Source organism: Notolepis coatsorum (genome assembly GCF_963971535.1).
Source record: "Notolepis coatsorum genome assembly, chromosome: 2".
Classification (NCBI taxonomy): domain Eukaryota; kingdom Metazoa; phylum Chordata; class Actinopteri; order Aulopiformes; family Paralepididae; genus Notolepis; species Notolepis coatsorum.
The window spans coordinates 189,177,260-189,198,420 of NC_140166.1; the positions used below are offsets into that span (position 1 = coordinate 189,177,260).

At 44.0% G+C, this 21,161-nt stretch overlaps 1 protein-coding gene across 4 annotated transcripts in view; it reads left to right on the top strand.

Annotated features, from left to right (window-relative positions):
* The window catches only part of tcf3b (transcription factor 3b), a 56,633-nt gene that overhangs the window by 11,485 nt on the left and 23,987 nt on the right, over nt 1-21,161 (top strand). For all 4 annotated transcript variants that reach the window (XM_084308873.1, XM_084308874.1, XM_084308876.1 and 1 more), the window contains 5 exons: nt 8,898-8,971; nt 9,682-9,748; nt 12,132-12,172; nt 12,474-12,606; nt 14,379-14,425. In XM_084308873.1, coding sequence (XP_084164999.1) covers nt 8,898-8,971; nt 9,682-9,748; nt 12,132-12,172; nt 12,474-12,606; nt 14,379-14,425 — 362 coding nt within the window. The remainder of the gene's footprint in view (nt 1-8,897; nt 8,972-9,681; nt 9,749-12,131; nt 12,173-12,473; nt 12,607-14,378; nt 14,426-21,161) is intronic.

A 21,161-nucleotide genomic window follows, 5' to 3' on the forward strand; every position in this document is an offset into this window, starting at 1 on the left:
CTCATGTTACGTTAGTCTGCAGACAGAGAACAAAGACGTATCTAGCCAGTGTCTGCCGCAGTCTGAAGGCGAGGTGGCTACGTTAGCGTGGTTAAAGGCACAATTAGTAACAATGCAACCAAACAATGCAATCGATGGGAGTTTCTTGTACCCTGGTTTGAGACTGGAACTAATGCCAAAGAAGCTTCGCTATCAGATTATCGCCACAGAGATATTAACCCAGAATCTAAACCCAGATTCTCTTGAGTCCGAAGGCTGCTGGCCAGTGAAACGATGACTGGCCTGCAATGAGCGCATTACACAAAACCAACCGTAGCCAAAATAACCATAACGTCAACACATGGATCTTTACTAACATTAACACAATCGCGGCCATGGGATGAGTCTAATGAATGTCAAGAGGACCGGGAAATGTAAACAAACGTGGGGCTGTTTGTAGAGCTAAATCTATACTTTATAGTATTGCTATCTGTCCATTCTCATTGTCAATTGAGTCCATAAACCGTCCTTTCAAAATGGCTTAAAGAAAAAAAATGTCATCAATAGGTTCTCATTTTATAGCGCCGTGAATATAAGCGTTATAGGGGATTTGGTCTAGTATATTTTCTGGAAGGCTAGATATAGGGCTAATGGCTGCTAACGTTATATCCAATGGCATTTCCGTTTTACAGATGCTACAGAAATAACTCAAACTGCATATGATCGGCACGATCCCAAAGCATGTATGCATGAAAGGGGGCGGGGGGGGGGGGGGGGGGCGTCGTTTCTGATTATCGATTACCAATAACCGCGTTAGCCTCATTAGCCTCATTGGCCGAACGCCTGGTTGAGTATCATAATAATGCCCGATTGGGCTGTACTTTACGTGAAAAAGATCTTACCGTGGTCCGGTGGGATGTCCCCAAGCATTTCCCCGTTATCGATCGCCATCTGGTAGATCGATATGTCCATTGGCTGATGATAAATCCCCTTATTGCATGGTGAAATCTGCGATCCAAAACGTAATCCAAGCTACAGGCCACACATCTAGAATCCTGCTAACTGAAATCTCCATTGAAAGTAAAAAAAATAAAAATACTGATCCGTTCAGCCACAGGGCACACTGCATTATCGCGATAGCGCCCCTAAGATGATCTGGCCGGTATTGCACCTTGTCGAATTCATAGAGTAGGGTAAATCTGCAATGCCGCTCGGCGACCTTGAATAGGTTATTAAAATGGAATAAAAGCAATAACAACTTGCCACGGATTTATCCGTGCCTCTGTCCACAACGCATGGATTCGAAACACGGATTTATACGTGGCCCGTCCCGAATGTGTTTAACAGGAATTGCTAAAATATTTGATATCATGTCTTCTGGCTAGATCTACTTTAGGAAGAGAATAATAAGGTGGGAACGCAGCAGGTTAATGGGAGAAAATACTAACCGTAATTGTAGTGAACTATGTAATAACCTAACTAACAAATAATCAGAAAGGGTTGTTAAACCAAAGCCATGATTCTAAACACAAAATTTAGCCGCAAGCGTCAATTCCTGGGGGTCAAGCCAAGATGGATCGTTAAGATTTTAAAATAATTTCACACACACGTGTTGTGAAATATACCCTGCATGTTTTTTTAATGATTGGACAAACAATATTTTATTTATAGTCTGATTTGTGATATGCCATGTCAATTTTTAGCATTTGAATGAAGCATTCAGGCCAGGGTATGTTTCAGGTCCTTATGTGGACATATCCTGCAGGTTCTGTGATGATCAGCCCAATGGTTGTTGACCTAGGTGTACTTATCTGCTGAGCCACGCCATTTTTTGTTTAATTTACCTTTTTCTCCTTGTTTTTCTATTTTTCTCCCATCCCAATTTCGCCTCGCCAATTCTCCCTTCAATTCTCCCCTGTCTCGAACGTTGCTAGACTATGCCTCCCACTGGTCGGCTGCAGTGAGGACCAAGCCTTGCATCACATGTCCCCTCTGGTACATGAGGATGCAGCTGTCGCATCGTTTCACCTGAACAGCGCGATCTCTCAGTGGCGAGGAGTAACGCGGGGGAGTCTCACGCTTCACCTGATACTTCCTGATTCTCACGCTTCACCTGATACTTCCTGATTCTGCTGTACAGGCGCACCAACCGACCTGTAGGAGTCGCTGTCCACAACGTCCAATCCCCACCCACCGGCTTTCCCACCCCCTAATACTGCCAATTGTGTTAGTATGAATGACCAGCCAAGCCGGTAGCAACGCCGAGAGCTGGGCTCGAACCCAGCATCTCCTGCGTTAGTGGCGAGCGCCTTGCCCACTGCGCCACTTAGCCCCCCTGAGCCACGCCCTGTTGAAGATCATTGGTCAATATCTTCATAACTTAATAAGATATGAGCAAGCCATATACAACTTTTGATTTGGTAGCAATTGGACCTATGGTTTAGGAGGAGAAACATTTTTCTAATATGGCAGTCTTTATGGGTCCTTGAGGCAAATTTGTAGAGAGGCTGAGAGGGGATGTCTGTACCAAGTTTTGTGTGAATTGGACTTACGATGTAGATGTTGTGACTTTTCAAAGTAAAAAAACATATAATAATAATAAAAAAAAGTTAAACATTTTGACCTGTAATTAATAGCGACCCCATCAGGTTTATTGAGGTGATCTTTCTTGTAGAGCATTTGCACACAACTCCCATCAATGGGCCAATTTTCACGTCAAGATGCCGTCCGCTTGTCAGGTCTGAGAGAGAGTCTGCTGCTGAGGAGATAATGTTCGGGAGGATGTTACGGCACAAACACTAGGTACCGTATGACAAAGACTGACTGGGATGGAAGCTAAAAATTGGAAATCATGATGTAGGGTAACGGTTGGCTCTATATTCTTGAGGCCGTTTACTATTACTTATTAATGTATTTTGTTTTCATGGCTATTTGTATAAAAGTGTAAATTTTCTTGGATTGAATAACTTTATTTAGGCTATTTTATCAAGTTAACAATTGACTGACTACAACAACGGTTGAGCAAGGGCCAGAGGAAGACACATGCACACACAACTATGGGGTACCACCTCCACCTGATGCTGAGCCAGGAAAGGTCCTGTTCTGCTATCTTTATTGCCCAGTTATGTGTAACTGGCTTATGAAACTAATTTTAACGTTTGATACGATGTACAGATGCATTACAAAGTTATTGATTGTTAAAGCGACAATGTGCCTTCTTTTCTATGAGTTAATGCTCTGGAGCAAACAAATTGAGACCACCGGCGCCTTCGCTGTTCCAGCCTGAGATGGTCAGTCAGCCTCAGATGGTCAGTCAGCCTGAGATGGTCAGTCAGCTTGAGATGGTCAAGTCAGCCTCAGATGGTCAAGTCAGCCTGAGATGGTCATGTCAGCCTCAGATGGTCATGTCAGCCTCAGATGGTCAGTCAGCCTCAGATGGTCAGTCAGCCTCAGATGGTCAGTCAGCCTCAGATGGTCAGTCAGCCTCCTCGCGATACCAGAAGTACGTCTTGAACGGACGAGATGCAATAGTTTCTTCGAGCACAGAACGCGGGGCATTTTGGTAAACAAATTAGGGATGTCCGATATTATCTGCCTACCGATATTATCGGCCGATATTGGCATAAAAATGTGATATCGGAAAATATCGGTATCGGTTTTCAATATATATATTTCTTTTACATTTATTTAACCTTTATTTACCCAGCCAAGCAAGTAAGAACAAATTATTATTTTATTTATTGTCAAAGTATGCATAATGTTGTGTTAATTACACAACGAGATCATTGTCGCAAAATAATTGACCGACAGAGTTTAAAATACCGAGGCGCCTCGGCGAGGTGTTTTAAATGTCAGTGAAGGTAAATTATTTTGCGATGATGACCGAGTATAGCTATACATTATCCCGCTTATTACATGGCTAACTTACTAACAATATACCTAATTCATTTTACAAAATCGACAAGACGAGATCAAATGCAGACGCAGTTGTTCTGTGGCTCTGTCAGCCCAAATAAAGTGATTATTATTATCGCGGGCAGCTGCGAAAAACAATAATCACCGCCGGTGGTTATCGAAAAATAGTTCACCGCTGTCGGGGGCTATTGACCAATCACAATCAAGCATTTCGGCGAATGTTAAAACGCCATGTAATAAGTAATGTTAATTACCTGAAATTATTCTGTTTTTGGGGGGGGGGAAACCCTGCATATATCGGTATCTGTTGATATCGGTATCGGAAATTAAGAGTTGGACAATATCGGTATCGGTAAAAAAGCCAATATCGAGCATCCCTAAAACAAATATGCAGCCACCTTGAACACCAAGAAACTCAAGGATTCGCTCTGCATGTTAAAAAAGAAAGCACACAGAGCAAAGAGGCTCATGGGAAATGTATAGAAAACAGAGACGGTATCGCTTGCGGGCAGCCAACACAGTCTCATCAAAAAACGTAAAGTACTAATCCACCACAGGGAAAAAAGTATGTTATGTTAGCCATAATTAATATATTTACGTATTGTATCAGAAACGCACATTTCCGCTTTAATATTTTCCAGTCTGTTAACAAGTGACAATCAAATGTGTCGGCTGGTGTGACAAATATCATGACAGACCAGCAAAAGGTACAATTATGATAAAAAAATGATTTGATAAAAAAAAAAGTTTTGCTTAGAATTATGATCAAACATTTACCAGTTGATTATGTGTGGAGTTGTATACCCCCACCAATTAATGTTCATCTCCGTTTGAATTCTCGCTCTAATAGCGACGTTATGTGGTTGTTGTCCTTTTTTTTATCGTACAGTTTTTAACAGTGCATGCAAATCATTACCAAATGTCAGTATTTCTCCTGCGCTCACGAACCCCCCTTTGAACGTTCTACTGGACCATCTGGATCCCAGGCTGGATGATCCGTTCCTCTACACACATTCAATCTGGATGGTAGAGCCAGGACTGATATGGATCCTTGCTACACATTCCACAAAAACAGACTCAACAAGTGAACGTTGATGGTACTGGTTTAAAATATAGACGTAAGGAATGAATATAATACATTTGTTTTCAGCCCCAAATTTGTACAATATTGCATACTCACTCTATTATTATTATTATTATTATTATTATTATTATTATTATTATTATTATTATTATTATTATTATTATTATTATTATTATTATTATTATTATTATTATTATTATTATTATTACCGGTATTCACCATTGGGCCTGATATGCCCATAGTGTCTGTTGTTTTGTTTGTCTGTCATCTTATGTCCCCTGCCCAACCCATGCCATCCTCTGCTCTCCCCCTTCTCCTCTCCTCTCTCCTCTTCTCCTCTCCCCCTATCCTCTCTTCTCCTCCCCCCTCCTCTCCTCTCACCCCTCTCTTCTCCCCCTCTCCTCTCCTCTCCTCTCTTCTCTCTCATCTCCTCTCCCCCCTATCCTCTCCCCCCCCCTCGCCTCTTCTCCTCTCCTCTCCCCCTCCTCTCTTCTCCTCCCTCCTCTCCTCTCCCCCTATCCTCTCCTCTCTTCTCCCCCCTCCTCTCTCCTCTCCCCCCTCCTCTTCTCCTCCCCCATTCCTCTCCTCTCCCCCCTCCTCTTCTCCTCCCCCATTCCTCTCCTCTTCTCCCCCTCCTATCTTCTCCTCCCCCTCCCCTCTCCTCTCCTCTGACATGGTAGGGTGTTTGTCTCTCAGTAGATAGATGATAGGCTGGCTCAGCGTCAGTGTCACCTCAGCATCTTTCCACCTTGTTTTAATTGCCTCTGAGTTAATTACTCCACTAAGTGTGAAACAATACTGTCAGACTTCCACAGCACAGCCATGCTCTCTCTCTCTATCCCCTGCTCCCCCGCTGACCAAATGGAGCGTCGTTGGAAGAGGTTGTGCTTTGTATTGAAAATGGTGTGGGGTGGTTTATGAGGTCAAGTCATAAACTCATGTTGTTGGTGCGGTATCCCCCAATCAATACAGATTATTGACAGTGATGATGCATTGTGGGTTTTTAAAAGGAAGTGTGTGATGTGTTACTTATTTTTGAATACCCTGAACCTTATTGGTGTCAATTTAGGATGAAGTAAGAAGAGGGTGGCAGCTTATGCGTGTTAATGATGGGTTGTATCAAAGCTGCTTGAGTGTTAAGTTAACCCATTCAATGATTGATTTGACTTTACTCCATTTAGAGCAATTTAACACCCTTCTGTGTGTGGAAAGGGAAGCGATCAAGCATCAAGTTGTTTTGCTATCTTCCATTAGACATGGTGGTCTGTGTTGGCTTTTGTTATTGGAGAAAATCCACAGAAGAAAGAGTAGTTTCTAATAGCTTGAAGGAGTAATAATAAACATTAATCTTGAAAATCGGTTCTTCTCAGACAAGGACTTTTATTCATTAAACCTAAAGCTCTCAATTACCCGCCACATTTGAACTTTGCGCGCGAGAATAACAAAGCTCCATTATTCATTGATGATTACTACTGAAGCTTTGAAGCTCAAAACAATGATAATCGGGGCGGCCCTATTGTAGCCTGGTATTGGCCAGATATTCGATACCACTATCGGTCTCGTTGCGTCCTTAGCTCAGATATGTCCATTCCCCCGCTACGCTAGATGACCGCCATTGACTGACTGCTGGTGATTTCATAGATCTTCTTTCTTGTAAAGTGAATTTTTATCTCCTTAATTAAAGTCCAACTTCTCCCGGGCAACAAGCGGAGAGCGCTGGATGAAGTGGTCTTCACAGCCGGCGTGTCCTGTCATCTTTATTTAGCTGCCGCGGTCATCGCCAGCCTCCTGTATTGTTGATGGCGACCTCCGTGCTTTATTAGCGCTGTGGCCTTTTCGGCAGGGCTGGCCTGTCAAGACGGTGAGCGAGTGAGGCTGATCTTTTTAGGTCCCCTCTTCCTCCCCGATTCCCCTGCTTCCCCTCTTCCTCCCTGATTCCCCTCTTCTTCCCCGCTTCCCCTCTTCCTCCCTGCTTCCCCTCTTCCTCCCTGATTCCCCTGATTCCACTGATTCCCCATGAGCCACTGGCATCGGCTCCATAGATCACTCCTGTCGCAGCGTGTGTAGGTGCTGCACCGCTCTGTTAGTCTCATCACTCATTCTCCCTCGGCAGCCAGACTGCTGATCTTGCCCAGACCCTCTCTCTCTCTCTCATCCCTCGTTCCCTTGCTCTCTCCTTCAATCCCCCCTCACTCACTCTCTCTCTCTCTCTCTCTCTCTCTCTCTCTCTCTCTCTCTCTCTCTCTCTCTCTCTCTCTCTCTCTCTCTCTCGCACACGTTTTTTTAATTAGGCAAAAAAAAATCAAAGGCGAAATATGAATATTCATAAGGAAAGCACATTAATATGCACAATTATGCAAATCAGTATGCAATTAAGCCTTGTGTCTCCAGAGAGCTCGGGTAGCATTAGCGCTGAAGACTGGGAGAAGGGGGATGATGGGGGTATTTTGGAGTTTTCTGCTCCACCAGTCTTTAGGATGTTTTCCCCCCCCCCTCTCTGCCACATTGGCCCTTTGTGTACCTACATATTGCCGGTTCACTGTTTGGAGTTGAAAATGTATTTCTCTATTGACCATATTCACACACAGTGACCATTTGGGTTCCTGAAACCCGACCCGAGTATGACGACATAAGAGCCAAATGGCTGCTGTGTAACTGGTAAATCTTATTTAAATGGTGGATGGATGGTGTCCCTGTTTCTTTGTAGTTTCTTTACAACATAAGAAGGGATTGGTTCCTGCTGTTCAGTCACTGTTAATAACTGTTCTCCGCGAGCTTGGGGTAATGGCTACACTGAGCACTAGCTCCCATAGGTGTTGACAACAGACACATAGAACTACATTACATGGATAGATTGGTATAATGTGATGCTCTCAACGTCGATAGTGCTCCTCGTCCTCCCCGTCCGCCAGGCTAGTCAAACCCACTGAGACCTCTTAATGACGGAGGGTGTGTGTGTTGGGTGGTTGTTGATGGGTCCCTTTGACTGATAGGGCTCCGGTATTGGGAAGTGGCTAATCAGGATAATAATGACTGTCTCTTACTGGGGGTAATGCTCCTGGCCTTGTACAGCAGTAACCGAACCACCTTGTCTCTCGGCTCTTTGTTGGGCTCCAGGTCACTGGTCCTCCTACCTGTCAGTCAGTAGAGCACGTGTCTCTTAGCTCTACTATGGGCCAGGTCACTGGTCCTCCTACCTGTCAGTCAGTAGAGCACATGTCTCTTAGCTCTACTATGGGCCAGGTCACTGGTCCTCCTACCTGTCAGTCAGTAGAGCACATGTCTCTTAGCTCTACTATGGGCCAGGTCACTGGTCCTCCTACCTGTCAGTCAGTAGAGCATGTGTCTCTTAGCTCTACTATGGGCCAGGTCACTGGTCCTCCTACCTGTCAGTCAGTAGAGCACATGTCTCTTAGCTCTACTATGGGCCAGGCCACTGGTCCTCCTACCTGTCAGTCAGTAGAGCACATGTCTCTTAGCTCTACTATGGGCCAGGCCACTGGTCCTCCTACCTGTCAGTCAGTAGAGCACATGTCTCTTAGCTCTACTATGGGCCAGGCCACTGGTCCTCCTACCTGTCAGTCAGTAGAGCACATGTCTCTTAGCTCTACTATGGGCCAGGCCACTGGTCCTCCTACCTGTCAGTCAGTAGAGCACATGTCTCTTAGCTCTACTATGGGCCAGGCCACTGGTCCTCCTACCTGTCTCATCAATCAAGTCAGTTTAACAACATGTCACCTTTTAGGATACGCCTACCATGTCAGTCAGTCTAACAACGTCTCTCTAAGCTGTACTCTGGCTAGGTTTCTGGTCTCACCACCTATCTGTCAGTCTAACAACATATCTCTCTAAGCTGTACTCTGGCTAGGTTTCTGGTCTCGCCACCTATCTGTCATTCTAACAACATGTCTCTCTTCAGCTCTAGATGAACGCAGCGGCTCAGGGTCCTGGGGCTCAGCAGAACAGAACAGCCCCTCCTTCAACCATGGACGGGTAAGAGCACGCACGAGGGCACACACGCACACATACTTGCACACGATCCCCAGTTTCGCATGTCACCGTAATGTTATTCTAGAGAGCTGATCAACTGATTTTTATCACACACAGTTCATATTCTCACGTACTCATACATGAACACGTGCACACGCGCTCTCCTCTCCAGAAAGCACCACCACAGCAGCTTAACGTTCTGGCATAAGTATGTGCCATTTTCATTTTTTTTTATTTAAATTTTTTTTTATTCTGAGCGGTAGTTTTACTCTCCACCTAATAGTCTTGGCTCTGCGTCCCGTGTTGGCAAAGCTCGGCGTTCATCCCGAAACCTCTGTGGAAACCCACCGGTAATTGCAGCTTCACATCCTCGGTAACCATCTTGGCACGACGCTGTGTAAATATAACGAGAACGGGGGGTGAAATGGATGCAGCAGACTTTGATTACCACGAGTTGATAATTAAGAAAGTTGGGTGTCTGAGTCCCCCGCGTCGACACAGATCTGCCTGGCATGGGTCCCATGGTTTCATAAGAAGGGGGGGGGGGGGGGTTGGAGGCGCCAAGCCGCAGTGTGGACTGATACGGCCTGGAAGCATTGAGTGTGTGTGTGTGTTTGTACGTACGTACGTGTGTGTGTTTGTACACGTTTGTGTGTGTGTGTCCCACGTGGAGGTGCCTCACCGTGTTGTGTGTCCTTGTGTTTTCCCGACAGGGCTACGGGGAAGGATCCCACTATAATGAGCACGAAGCCTCGCCGTTCCTCGGCTCGGGGATCACAGGTACGGGAACCTGGAATGTTCTTTTATTCTGCATTATTCCTCATTTATGAATGTGGATATTTATATGGTGAAATATTTATATATGAACTTAATTAGAAAATAACCAACAAATATTAAAGGTGCTATAAGTGCTTTTTTCTTTTTGTTAAAATTTTTAAAGCACTACATTCCAACAGCCATCACTGATGTAGAGTGTTTGGTCAGTATTTCCCCCAAGGGGATCAATAAAGGAATATCTTATCATAACATGGGTCTCCCAGTCCCTCTGCTCTGCAGTACAACTTCTCGTATCCCTTCCCACATTATCCAATCAGGAGAGAGAACCCTAGATCTCTTTACTTGTTTCAAGAAACCTTGCCAAGCCAAATTTGTTGGCAGATTATTTTACTTGTTTCAAGCACATGTTTGTTTTAATTTCTTATTTTTGTCAGACCATTTATGCAGTGTGGAGTTATCTCTCCTGATTGTATAAAGTCAGTGAGAATCTGATACCAGGAAATGTATGCTCTGTTTACTGCAGAGCGGAGGGACTGGGAGACCCATGTTGCTGACCAAACACTCACTATATCAGTGATGGCTATCAGAATGTAGAGCTATTATTATTATTTTAACAAAGAAAATACTAATAGCTAGTACAGAGGGAAATCCGTGAAGAAGAGTCATGGTTACATATAAAGTCTGTATGATAGCATGTATAATATTGTATATATGGTATACATTTCTATCTTTTTATTTACTGCATATATCCATATCTGTCTGAATATACCTGCATATAATCCTTCTATATACCTACTTATACATATACTTATATAACCCTTAATTCTGTATGATGGCATGTACAATTAAAAAAAAAAAAAAAAAAAAAAAAAAATCTAACCCTAACTAACCGTACTGTCATGCACTTGTCCTAATAAACTAACCTACACTGTAGCACTCAACACTTTGATGAACATTGTTGCTCAGCTGATAGAGTTGTGCCCTTCCTGATGGCTTGTCGTACAGAACTTGTAAGTCGCTTTGGATAAAAGCGTCAGCTAAATGACTAAATGTAAATGTAAATGTAAATGCTGTATATACCGTATTGATATATGTATTCTTACCGTATATACATTTATCCTGTCTTTAGTCTGTACATACCTGCATATAACCCTTGATACATATCTGTAGATACTATATCTATATATGTACATATCCCTTACCTATTCTTACTAGTTATGCTGCTGGCCAGTATGACTTACTACCTTTCTTTATATCTGTATCACATTATACATAATAATACTACAACTCTGTACATACATCTGATTAGCACTATTACTCAGTAGGTACTAATTTATATATTGCATACCCAGGTTAATCACCTTTACATTGTATATTACTATCACACTTCTTTCACATTTGCACTCTGGTTGGATGCCAAACTTATTTTCTTTGTATGGTACTTTTTTTCTTTTTTCCTCTCTGGATGTAGTAATGACACAAATTTCATAATATAATCAAATATTTTAACAACCTGTGAAAGCACATGCAGTTACCAACATTGCACAAAATATCTGTAATTTAGGTAATACATGTTGATTATTTGTCACATTAGAACTAAAAAGCAATGGCATTGTGCAATTATTTGATCAAAACATAAAGTGAGAGATGTTAGAACATGGAAAAGAACATTTAATGTGGATTGTTAGTTACTATTACAACCTACTGGGATTGGTTGGGGTGTTAATGAGCATTCCGGATGCATGCAAGGTACAGTACGGTGGACATTGCGATTACCTAAAGCTCATGCTACCTTTTTGACACACTTTTTGTGATGTAAACAAATCAGCTGCATCATGCATCCACCACATAGTTCATATACTTGCACGCTCTGGAATACACTTGTTTATTCTGCATTAGCAAAAGAAAAATCGAAGCTTGATTTCATTGGTCATCCTGAGTAATTTGAATTATCATGGGCCAATGCTCAGTGTGTCCAGTTGTGAGAGTTGTCATAAGCCATCATGAGACTAGTCCAGTTGAAATGGGTTTTCACTTTGTGGCTGATGTTTGTGCATATTTTGTTATGACCACAAAATTGTTATCTGGGCGGCAAAGTGTGTGTGTGTTCATTGGATGTTAGGGCAGTGGAGCGGAAAGCCTCCCTAGGGGTTTGTGTGGCAGGCAGCTTCATGCAGCTGAGCGTACTGGAAAAAAAGAGAGGGTATCTCTGGACTTTTTGTACTTTCGAAAAACCTACTTCTCATTTGTACTAGCGTGTGCAAAACTATACACACACCACTGCCTCCAGTGCACTGTGTACGGCTCTGTGTGCAACTTTAACAGTGTTCAGTGTACTTCAGTGTACCTAACCATTGGAATGATTGTTGTTTTTCTCATGTTGCAGGTAAAAATGAAAGGCCACCGTACTCTTCCTTCGGAGGCCAGGTAAGCCCTCGTTCCTCCCTACATCTCTATGGATGCCTTTCGTTTATCTGTTGTTTTGAACTAATGAATGTAGTCCTAACCTGGGAGGATGGGGGCGAGGGGTGGGCGGTGGGGAAGGGGGGGTCATCCGATAGACAACCCCATTCTCTCACTTCTCTTTTCACGTGAAACACTTAGAGCAGCCTCTATCCCCAAGAAGAGAGTGTGTTTGTTAGTCGGTTTTGCTTGTGCTCTTTCCTTAAACCTCTGAATGTATTATTAGTAGTAAAACTGTCATCTTCCTGTGTCCCCCCCCCCCCAGCCTGGCTTCCTCCCTAGTGAGATCGCCATGCCCAGTCCAGATGCCATGTCTCCCTCTGGTCTGAAGTCAGCCTCCCAGTTCTACCCCTCGTACACCAATAACCCCAGGAGGAGACCCCCCGATGGAAACCTGGGTAAGTGCTGCTGTATAGGGAGGTGTAGTCTGACGTCACTTTGGGCCGCCCGCACGGTCCACCCGTTTAGGGATTTATCATTGGGAAAATGGATTATCGGCTATTGTAATAATTATGCCTCATGAACATTGGCAAGCTTTCCATTTTTGCACAAAATGAGTTCCCTTCTATCACTAACATTATTGTTTAAGCATTTTTGGTTGAAATAAAATTTGACGTAATTATTTTACGATTAATTGCGAATATTTTCATGTTGAGCTATAGATTGTGGATGAATACACACAGAAAGGTACACCATGCAAATGTTCATGCTTTATTAGTTTTAAACGAGACTATTTAGAAATGGGCAATAGGGAAATACGTTGCGATTTCAAGTGAGGTGGACCGACCGGAAACAACAATGACGTAACCACTACACCTCACTATAGACCAGGAAGTAACCACTACACCTCCCTATAGACCAGGAAGTAACCACTACACCTCCCTATAGACCAGGAAGTAACCACTACACCTCCCTATAGACCAGGAAGTAACCACTACACCTCACTATAGACCAGGAAGTAATCACTACACCTCCCTATAGACCAGGAAGTAACCACTACACCTCCCTATAGACCAGGAAGTAACCACTACACCTCCCTATAGACCAGGAAGTAACCACTGCACCTCCCTATAGACCAGGAAGTAACCACTACACCTCCCTATAGACCAGGAAGTAACCACTACACCTCACTATAGACCAGGAAGTAACCACTACACCTCCCTATAGACCAGGAAGTAACCACTACACCTCCCTATAGACCAGGAAGTAACCACTGCACCTCCCTATAGACCAGGAAGTAACCACTACACCTCCCTATAGACCAGGAAGTAACCACTACACCTCCCTATAGACCAGGAAGTAACCACTGCACCTCCCTATAGACCTCCCTGCTGCCACACTGCTCACATCTCCTGCTGCTGATTGGTTCAAATATTTAGAGGGAGGAATTATAATGAGGAGAAATTGGTGGATTATTGGGCATGGGGGTTAATCTTCTCTAGCCAACACCTTTTACTTGAGAGTCTCTCTGCCTTTTCTAATGGCATGGAATAATGACAGGAATGTAATTCATTTGGCCAAATGTAATTAATAAAAAACAAACAAGATTGAATCAATTCATGAACAAACGAAAGCTTCACAACGTAGCAGACATACAGATAATAATTCACTTTATTTGTTTAGCACCTTTCATGCAAGAATTGCAGCCCAAAGTGCTTCACAGCAGTCATGTAGACACAAAATAGACATAGGCATAAAATGAACATAAAATTGGCATAATTATAGGCGGGTATAAAATGAGCAGAAAATTGATATAAAAACATCCCAGAAAAAATCTATGAAAATTGTAATCGAGTTCTTATTGATTATGATAGATTTCTGACATTAAAACCTATAAAAGACTATTAGCAGGTTTCTGACAAAATAATAATAGATGATCATACAGTAGATTGATACACACACACACACACACACACACACACACACACACACACACACACACACACACACACACACACACACACACACACACACACACACACACACACATATTCCAATGCATGCCATGTTGCTGTAGTGTTGAAAATGGACAGAGCAGCACTTGCAGACCAGACTGCACCTGCACTGACAAAATCTGTCACTACTAAATCCTCATCTGTGTTTCTCCCTCTTTCACACCTCTCTCACTCTCTACCTCTCTCTCTCTCTCTCTGTCTCTGTCTCTGTGTAGACACCCAGCCAAAGAAGATTCGGAAACCCCCTGGCCTGCCATCCTCGGTGAGAACTCATTTCTGCTCCCGTTCACAGCCCACAGCCAATCTGCTCTCCGTCTCTCTCCCCCTCTCTCTCTCCACACATGTGTACACACACACACACACACACACACACACACACACACACACACACACACACAGTGCTCTCCCTCCCCTGGTTGAGTGGTTGTGTGACGGACAGGGTGAAAGCCCTTTGCTCAGACTGAGGCTCAGTGAGCTGACAGCAAGGCCACTAAGAGAGTCTCCACTGAGTCTCTACAAAACACTCTTCTTGGTTCCTGCTGGTACCAGTAGTGTTCTGGTTCTGGTTCTGATGTACCACACTCATGTCTCCATAGGCTGCCTTCTTTACTTTCACTCCTGTCCCAGGCTGTTGTGGACAGTTCTGTGGGCTATAAGGGCACAAGAGGTGATGGTGATTCCAGGGGCCTCCTGAATGAATCTAGTATTTATGGCCATAGCTTTTGTTGAAGATTATCGATAATTTTACTACATGACACAGACACCCATGGGTCTTGAAGCAGCTGCATATATTTCATTGTAAATTAATATAGCGACGATTGACTAATTGTCTAATATTCTTGTTTTCAACCACCGTTCCCAGCAGACATCTATGTTCTCTGATCTCAGAGACACTTGGGTAGCGTACTGAAATGATGGTGGCTCTATATACGCTTGGAGTGTTCCCATGGAGACACGTTGGTGTGTCCTCTGGACCTCTTGTAGTCGCCATACAGCGCACTTGACTAAACTTTGTTCCAGTTTAAATATACAGTATGTTCTGATCATAATGCTATACTAACTTATTAGTGTAGACTGTTAAAATATTAGGACCATTTCCTCTCGAAGCCGGAATACATTCTTTGAAGGGTAATCCCAATTTGTAAAATATTTTTTGTAAACTCATTTTCATTTGACTAATTGCTATTATTCATTTTGAGTTGAATATATTATGGGTATTTGACAACAAACAACAAATTCTGATTCGTGTGGTTGTCCCTGTAACATTAGCAGTGGCTGGTGTTGGTGTAGTGATCATCAGAACCACAGCATGTAGTTCATTTTATTTCATGTTTGGAGGACCCTGGGTGTCTCCTTAGCTATTAGTGGCAGGCCCTGCTGCCGGCCATTGGCTCATCAATAAGAAATACTGCCATTACACAAACATTTTCTGTAACTCAAACCTCCGTCTACGCCGGTTCTAAGATGTCAAGGAGTATGAGGGTCACTGTCACTGGAGCCCAATTTCCACTAGAGACCAGACCAGGGCTCGCTTGTTACACCAGGGCTTGTTACACCAGGGCTTATTACACCGGGGCTTATTACACCAGGGTTTGTTACACCAGGGCTTGTTACACCAGGGCTTATTACACCAGGGCTTGTTACACCAGGGCTTGTTACACCGGGGCTTATTACACCAGGGCTTATTACACCAGGGCTTGTTACACCAGGGCTTGTTACACCAGGGCTTGTTACACCAGGGCTTGTTACACCAGGGCTTATTACACCAGGGCTTATTACACCAGGGCTTGTTACACCGGGGCTTGTTACACCGGGGCTTATTACACCGGGGCTTGTTACACCAGGGCTTGTTACACCAGGGCTTGTTACACCAGGGCTTGTTACACCAGGGCTTGTTACACCGGGGCTTATTACACCAGGGCTTGTTACACCAGGGCTTATTACACCAGGGCTTGTTACACCAGGGCGTGTTACACCAGGGCTTGTTACACCAGGGCTTGTTACACCAGGGAATCTCTTACACCAGGGAATCTCTTACACCAGGGCTTGTTACACCAGGGAATCTCTTACACCAGGGAATCTCTTACACCAGGGCTTGTTACACCAGGGAATCTCTTAAGCCAGGGCTCGCTTACTACACCAGGGCTTGCTTATTAATGAATGAATGGATGATGTTTATTTCGAGCCATTTAGCATGTACAAAGAAAAGGTTAGGGCTGAAGCTACAAGCTTGTAAATGCCCTAACCCAGTGCATAATCTTAAATGTATCGTTGATCTTTGTTATCAACCAAAAAACGAAAAGATAATAATCATTAACAACAATCGGCAATCAAACATTTTAACCATTTGATCTAATCAATTTGATTAAAAAAACAAACATGGTTAACCATCCACGGCATACTTCTCAAGAATATGTTGTTTGTACTTTCTTTCAACTCCTCTGGTAGACTATTCCACAACTTCACCCCACAGACAGATATGCACATGCTTTTTATAGTGGTGTGTACAGTCGGCTGTTTTAAGTTAAGTCTCCCTCTTGAATTATATCCCCCTTCTATATCTATGAAAATCTTTTGGATGTTGCCTGGTAGTAAATTATGTCTTGCTTTATACACTATGGGTGGGGGGGGGGGGAAATCGATACGTAGTAGTATCGCGATACTTTGCGTGACGATACTGTATCGATACAGGGACGCCAAGTATCGATATTTAATTATTCATAATTTTTTATTTAATTTTTTTTGTATAAGGAAGTTGTTGCATTGTTCATTTCAATACCTGTAATAGTACAGTTGTCCACACGTGCATTCAGTTAAGTTGGAATATGACTGTAATACAAACAGTTCTGTTTGTCAGGTACATGCAACACAGATTACAGTGTTTACATCTGTCTGCTTGAGAAAATACCATGTTCTGCAATAAAAATTATTGAAGTGAGATGAACAGACTATTAGATAAAACATGTTGACAGTTTTACTTTGCAGTAAAAATTTTTTAAAAGATAAAAAAAAAATCGCAATATTCGTGATATATCGAGTATCGCGGCTCAAGTATCGCGATAGTATCGTATCGCAAGGTCTCTGGCGATTCCCACCCCTATTATACACCATTTGTGCATTTGTATTACACCAGGGCTGCTTACGCCAGAGCTCATGTGAACACATTTTATTATAATCTTTCTACTGAGCGGTGTCTAAGCAAATCATTAGAGCTATGGAGCTGTAGTTATAGACGGCATGCCCCAGCAAGGGTGTTTTACAGTCACCATGAAACCACATTATGATCGTGTTTCACTCCCATGATTCTGTATGAAAGGGACTTGATTTGACCAAGATGGCGGCAAATTAGTGACGGCGATGTTGGCCTTCATTCCATTGTTGAGGGTCAATAGAGTGACGGTGATGTTGGCCTTCATTCCATTGTTGAGGGTCAATAGAGTGACGGTGATGTTGGCCTTCATTCCATTGTTGAGGGTCAATAGAGTGACGGTGATGTTGGCCTTCATTCCATTGTTGAGGGTCATCAGGAAGAAAGAATGCTCAGAAGTTGAAAGTGGGATTATTTATAAAGATCCGCAATACATTTTTATTGAAGGTCTATTTTAATTATGCCCCTGACTGCCGAATGGGTCAATGACAACTACATCCTGGAGATTGATATTGTCTCTGGTTAACCCCAGGTTGTGTGTAGATGGTAACTACATCCTGGAGATGGATATTGTCTCTGGTTAACCCCAGGTTGTGTGTAGATGGTGACTACATCCTGGAGATGGATATTGTCTCTGGTTAACCCCAGGTTGTGTGTAGATGGTGACTACATCCTGGAGATGGATATTGTCTCTGGTTAACCCCAGGTTGTGTGTAGATGGTGACTACATCCTGGAGATGGATATTGTCTCTGGTTAACCCCAGGTTGTGTGTAGATGGTGACTACATCCTGGAGATGGATATTGTCTCTGGTTAACCCCAGGTTGTGTGTAGTAGATGGTGACTACATCCTGGAGATGGATATTGTCTCTGGTTAACCCCAGGTTGTGTGTAGTAGATGGTGACTACATCCTGGAGATGGATATTGTCTCTGGTTAACCCCAGGTTGTGTGTAGATGGTGACTACATCCTGGAGATGGATATTGTCTCTGGTTAACCCCAGGTTGTGTGTAGTAGATGGTGACTACATCCTGGAGATGGATATTGTCTCTGGTTAACCCCAGGTTGTGTGTAGTAGATGGTGACTACATCCTGGAGATGGATATTGTCTCTGGTTAACCCCAGGTTGTGTGTAGATGGTGACTACATCCTGGAGATGGATATTGTCTCTGGTTAACCCCAGGTTGTGTGTAGATGGTGACTACATCCTGGAGATGGATATTGTCTCTGGTTAACCCCAGGTTGTGTGTAGTAGATGGTGACTACATCCTGGAGATGGATATTGTCTCTGGTTAACCCCAGGTTGTGTGTAGATGGTGACTACATCCTGGAGATGGATATTGTCTCTGGTTAACCCCAGGTTGTGTGTAGATGGTGACTACATCCTGGAGATGGGAGTGTAAACAAACAGGCTGTCTGGCCGGAGACCCCCTTCTCTCTTGTGTCTCAAACCTCAGTTCCTGCAGTGTGAGCGATGGTGGCCATGTGGTTTTCAGCGTAAATGATCGTGTGTGTGTGAACACCCCTCCGCCCCCCCTCTTCCACCCAGCCGGCCTCCTACGCTTTGCCACATGATGGTCTGGGTGGGCCTCCCCCTGCCTGCCAGTGACCCAGTTGTGAGGCGCAGCGCTTGTGAGGCCTCTTAGCCGTGTGTCTGAGCCCAGATTAATGACTGCTTGATGATGATGATCCTGTGGTCTTCCCTCCTACTTCCAAACCCACCCCACACCCTTTCTATCTTTCTTTTTCTTTCTTTCTTGAATTTTTTTCTCTCTTTCTCCCTTCTCTCTCTTCCCCCCCCCCCCCCCCCCCCCATACACACGCACCTTCAGGGTTGTGATTGCTCCCTGTTAACCTGTAGTGTGTTATATAGTAAAGCCTCTTTCCCACCCTCCCTCTCCTCAAAGCACCCTGTCCTCCTCCTCTAATCCACTAATACCTGTACACTACATCCTGGTTCTGACCCTTTGAACTTTGACCCCCCCCCCCTGTCCTCAGCAACAACACAACAACGGGGACAAGCCTCTCCCCCCAATGTTTCACCCAGCCATAAAACCCCAGTGGGTTGAATAAAAACTGGTTTTAAAGTTTGATATGAATTTTTCCTGACCCACTCCCCCACTCCCTGTGACATTGTTTTGTGACCTTTACACAGTCATAACCTGAAGTACATTAAACCCCTATTAGAGGGGATTTTACACAGAAATCCTCTCTTCTTCCTCTGAATACAATTTTCCAGCAGCACTAGCGTGTGTGTGTGTGTGTGTGTGTGTGTGTGCGCGCGTGTGTGTGGCGTGTTCCCCCGCTCCGATCTACAGCGGCATGGATTCGCTGCGACATTGTTCCCCACGACAGAACAACCTAAAGCCTATTGTTAAATGAAGCCGTCTCCGTCATGTCTCCCCCTGAATTAAGCGTGATCATTTTAAATCCCCCGCTTCCTTCACACTCCCCTGGACATCTCAAGCTTTGTTTAAGTCATTTAGATTTCTTTCTCCGGTCCCCCCGTGCCACCCCTTATCTCTAACCATTTCACAAATCATCAGGGCCTTCATTCTTTTCCCCTTACTCCCTCCCCCCTCCTTGCCCCTTCACCACCCCTACCCACTGCAACCTCTCTCTCTCTCTCTCTCTCTCTCTCTCTCTCTCTCTCTCGTTGACTGGATCCCAGCCCTCTCTCTCTCCCGTTGACTGGATCCCAGCCCTCTCCCCCTCCCCTCTCCCTCTCTCTCTCTTTCCTCAGCCCAGCTGCCTGTGGAGTTGGACGTGGTCCAGGAACAGGCAGATGGCTCTGTAATTAGAAGTGCATCTCTCCATTCCCTTTCCACTTCTCCCTGTTAAATCAAATTACAGAAAAAAATCTCTTTTCTAGATTAGCATTCTTTGCAGCATAGCCTCTTTGCTCTCTCTCTCTCCCTCTCTCTCTACGTATATTTATATATATATATACAGTAGAAGTGTGAAAGAGTGAGTGATGGTTGATGGTGTCAGGAAGCCGAGGGCTCCTTGTGTCAGTCTTCATCCTGCGTCTGTGGAGCACATGGGAATAGCATGTCGCCTCAGACACGCAACAGCATCCATTGTTGTTGGGAATGACTAGAGAGGATTATTGAACACCTTGAGGGACCAATGAAAATCGTCCCCTGTCATTACAGGAATCCCGCATCTTTATTAGCTGTCACACCAGAGTCAAACTCCCTCTCTTGATGCCATTGAAAGCAGATTAAATGTGATCGTTCTGTTCGAGGTTATCAGCACACGTGTGTGTGTGCATTCGTGTGTATGCGTGATGTGATTGTTCTGTTAGAGGTTATTGGCGTGTGTGTATTGGCTCACTGACTGTGCAGTGTGTGTGTGTGTGTGTGTGTGTGTGTGTGTGTGAGCTGACACAGTGTGTCTATATGGGGAGGGGCTTCAGGCCAGGCAGTGACAGTACGATGTCACTGGGCTCCTGGGAGCGAAAGGAAGCGCTCACTGTGCGCTGGGATTGGAGCCGTCACTGTGCCCAGCATGGCGTGGCCGCTGTGCTCTCCTCCGTAGGAAGGGGGCCGGCCGGCCTGCCTGACTGGCAGACTCCCTCCCGCCACCTTGTGGTCATTTAAAACTACTGCAAGGAAATGCTTTTAGATTATATACAGCATAGTGTGGGGCCATTATTCTTATATTACTGATACACATATATTGGGGGGAGGGGGGGGATTTAGGACTATGTATTAGGCCTGAATGATATTGCTAAAACGTCATATCATAATATTTCTTAGTTTTGAGGGTATAATGGTAATAATTTAAAGGTATTTTTTTTTCAAGTACAAATTCAAATGTGATATTGACAAGTCTGATGTCTTGATCTT